Raw genomic sequence first — 3,704 nt, 5'->3', positions numbered from 1 at the left:
CATTCTGTCACCTTACTACGGACGGAGAAGATCAGCAACCCTCCACCTCATCTCTCTCTCTTTCTCACTCTCTTTATCAATTTGCAGAACCACATACAGAGCAAGGGAGGCGGTGGTCTCCGTCCTCGGATTTGGGTATAGAAAGTAGGAATCGTTTCATGGCGCAATTTGTGTGGATCTATCTCTCTATCAATCAAACGTTTATTCTTTTTTTTTTTCTTTTGAATTTGGTTGATTTTGTCAAATACAAATTGTAATTGCCACATATCTTTGATATAAATGATATATTTTGGTCTCTTCAAATATGAATTGTGGCATTTTCTATTTGATTTTTATGATTTGTGAATGAATCTCTTTTAGTTGTTCTATATAAATGCAAGAATGCCCAAATCCCTTTGTATATGAATTTTAAGTTTTTTCAACAATATTTTTGTTCAATTGATTGAAGACGTCTTTAACACTTCTCTTGAATGGATCTCAGTTATGCCATTGCTAATACCCAATTTGGTGTTGGATGGCGGCGGTGGTGGTGGTGATGGGTGTTGGGCATAGAAAATAGGAATTGTTGGGTGTGTTTATTGGGTTTTGATAAGGTTAATTTTGGAGACAATAAAACGACACACAAAAAATTAAAGACGATCAAGCATAACAAGACATAAAAGCCATATGCTAATTTCCACCCCTCCTCTCGCGCCCACATATGCTCAATAAGATCATTTTGAAGATTAATATGTGTGTTTTCATTCCGAACATGTCTATAGCAATCCATTGAGAAAGTGTTTGGGTCGTAACGACTCGCCACAAAATTACGTCTTACGGATGTAGAGCAACCTAGTTCTAGTGGAGGCTTGGCACTGGGTGTTCCTTCTTGGTGATCGTAATCCCCAGGGTTGCGTCTTATTGGCAGTGCATCTTCATCATCCGAAACTCATTCGTGCTCCACGATCATGTTGCGTCTTATTGGCAGTGCATCTTCATCATCCGAAACCCATTCGTGCAAGATGATGCACACCTTCATGACGTATGCTAAGACATTCACGTTCCAATACCGGGTAGCTCCTTTGACAATTTCCCAATGCGATTGTAGAATCCCAAATCCTCTATCCACATCCTTTCTATATGCTTCTTGCCTTTTTGCAAAGTGTGCATTCTTGCAGTTGCCTAGCCGCATAATAGTCTGGAAAAAAGTTGCCCATTTTGGGTAGATCTCATCCCCAAGGTAATATGTCATCTTGTATTCACACTTATTGATGGAGAAATTAACCTCAGGAGTCTTTCCATGATATAGATCATGGAAGATTGACGATGCAAAATAGACATTGAGGTCGTTCTTACCCCCAGACATCCCAAAATGCGCATGCCATATCCATGTGTCAAATGAAGCCACATCCTCTAAGTTCTATGTGGGTTTGCTCACATGCCTTTTATATTTGACATCCCAAGCAGTGGGGCAATTCTTCCACTCCCAATGCAGGCAATCGATGTTCCCGATCAGTCTAGAGAAGCCACATGACTCTCCATGGCGTAGCAGCCTTTGCATATCGGCAAGTGTTACTAGCACGAAGGTATTCTGGTTCGAAGATGTGGACCACAGCCTTGCAGAATTTCTTCAAGCACTTGATTGTCGTGGATGCTCTTATTCTGCACAAATCGTCGTAAGCGTCACTAGCCACGCCATATGCTAGTTGACACATGGTCGCTGTCGTCTTTTGCTCCGTGGATAACCCATTATGACCAGCGGCATTTGCTTTTTGGATGAAGTAAGGGTCAAAATTACATACCCCTTGTTGGATCCTATCAAAGAGGGAGGGGTACATTCTGTATTGCCTCCGATAGAAATGGACATTGTAGGTTGGGTTAAGGGCGAAGTAGTCTAACCAAAGTCGTTGAGCGCCTTCAACCGACCGTCGATGCACGTATTTACGCCTTCTCCTCTCTTTCGTACACTCCTCAGTTGCGCTTTATTCCTCCATTTAGGTGTACACAGTAATGAAATTTGCAAGATTGTAATCCTCCTCATCACTAAAACCATGTGAGTAAGGATCCATTAAGTTGTTGGGATCCATTGAGAAGGTGTTTGATGTTCAGGATGAGGTAGTATTTAGAATGAAAAAATGTGTATGAGGAGATGAGAGTTGTGGATGAAGAGTGTGTAATGTCGTTCTCTTTATAGCGGTTGAAATGAGAGGTAGATGAGAGTTAGTTGAAGAGTTAGATGAGAGATAGATAAAAGTTAGTTGAGGAGTTGGATGAGAGGTAGAGGAGAGTTAAGTGAGATGTAGATAGGAGCTATATAGAAGTTAGGTGAGGAGGTAAATAAGAGGTAAATGAGAAGAAAGTGGGAAGTAGATGGAATGTAGAATTCGAAATAGCAAGTTGACATGATATTAAAATTTGGTTATAAAACAAAAAATATTTAAATATATTCAATATTGTGCTTATATTAAATATCTAATTAAAATATTTACAATGATATAATTATTAAAATAATCTAATTTATAAATCTTCTAGGGAGAAACTTTAATTTTTCACATTTCCTATACGTCTTATTTCTCTTAAAATAATTTCATTTACATTTCTAATTCATCTCCATGCCATGTTTCTTCTAACACGCATGCGAATGGGTTTTTTTGTTTTTGTTTTTTTGTTTATTGTACAAACGTCAATATTTTGACACAAACTGTGCGTCTCCAAAACTTTTTTAAATGTGCATATATAAATACTATATCATTATAAATTTTCATTTATATAGATAATTGGCTGGAGATTGAAATGACAATAAAGAAGCTAGAATGCATGTAAATAAAATTTTAGAAAAATACTATATTTAAGAAGCTAGAATGTTCACTTATATGTGCCCAACTTTATAGATTTACAAAGTACACACTTCTATTGTCAATCAGCTTGTATCTTTCAACTTTATAAATTATATAATAGATCTTCATATTTATTCTTATTCTTTTTCTTTTACTATACCGTAAGTGCTTATTTATGTCAACCTACCTTTCACAATAGAATTGTTAGTAAATTAGCAAAAAGCCACAAAAAATTGTTTCACTTAAAACCCATGTAAAAGATCTATTTATTTTCAATATTGGGCTCATATTAAAGATCTAATTAAAATAATATAATTTATGAATTTTGATTTATTAAAATATATATGAATATATTAAAAGATAAACATATTAACATTTAGCTATAGCTTTTGTGTCATTGGAGCAAAACCAACAAAAACTGTAACTAAAGCTAAAAAAATTATGCTAAATATAGCATTTAGCAATTTAGCATAGCACCAACCATTGTACATGCTCTAACACTTGCATTGAAGAAGGGTTTTGGGGATAAAAAGCCATATATAGATATAGTCATAACTGTTAGCTAGCCATTGTATTGTACATACTCTAACATATAGTCAATTAATGCACAAAATTCCTGCTTTTAACAAAATTAATTAAAGATGAAAAGAGAGTTGAGGATAAAGGTTGTTCTTCAATCTGTTAGGATTTCTTTATCAATAAGCCACAAAATACAACTTTTTTTTATTCATAAATTCAAACTTCTAATATATTTATTTTGAAGCCACAATTCAAGAAAAAATCAAGTATGAAATATTAAATACTGTTCAAACTCCAGCACACCCAAGTAAAGTGTTCAAATGGATGACACATTTTATCTTTTTTTTTTTTTTTTAATTTAAACTTTCT

General features: G+C 35.0%; 1 protein-coding gene across 1 annotated transcript; it reads right to left on the bottom strand.

Moving 5' to 3' along the window:
- Nucleotides 1-928: 928 nt before the first annotated feature.
- On the bottom strand, nucleotides 929-1,345 carry LOC147277890 (uncharacterized). Its single transcript, XM_086255754.1, has one exon. It carries the CDS (start codon nucleotides 1,343-1,345, stop codon nucleotides 929-931), a length of 417 nt encoding a protein of 138 aa, XP_086111880.1.
- Nucleotides 1,346-3,704: the final 2,359 nt, after the last annotated feature.

The sequence above is a fragment of the Dryas octopetala genome, chromosome 8 (genome assembly GCF_963921425.1).
Source record: "Dryas octopetala chromosome 8, drDryOcto1.1, whole genome shotgun sequence".
Taxonomy (NCBI): Eukaryota; Viridiplantae; Streptophyta; class Magnoliopsida; order Rosales; family Rosaceae; genus Dryas; species Dryas octopetala.
Note: the sequence above shows the minus strand (reverse complement) of the source record. Positions and strands in the feature narration are given on the sequence as shown.

Coding starts and splice junctions, on each gene's coding strand:
- LOC147277890 (XM_086255754.1), bottom strand. CDS start 1,345: ATGTCTGGGGGTAAGAACGACCTCAATGTCTATTTTGCATCGTCAATC.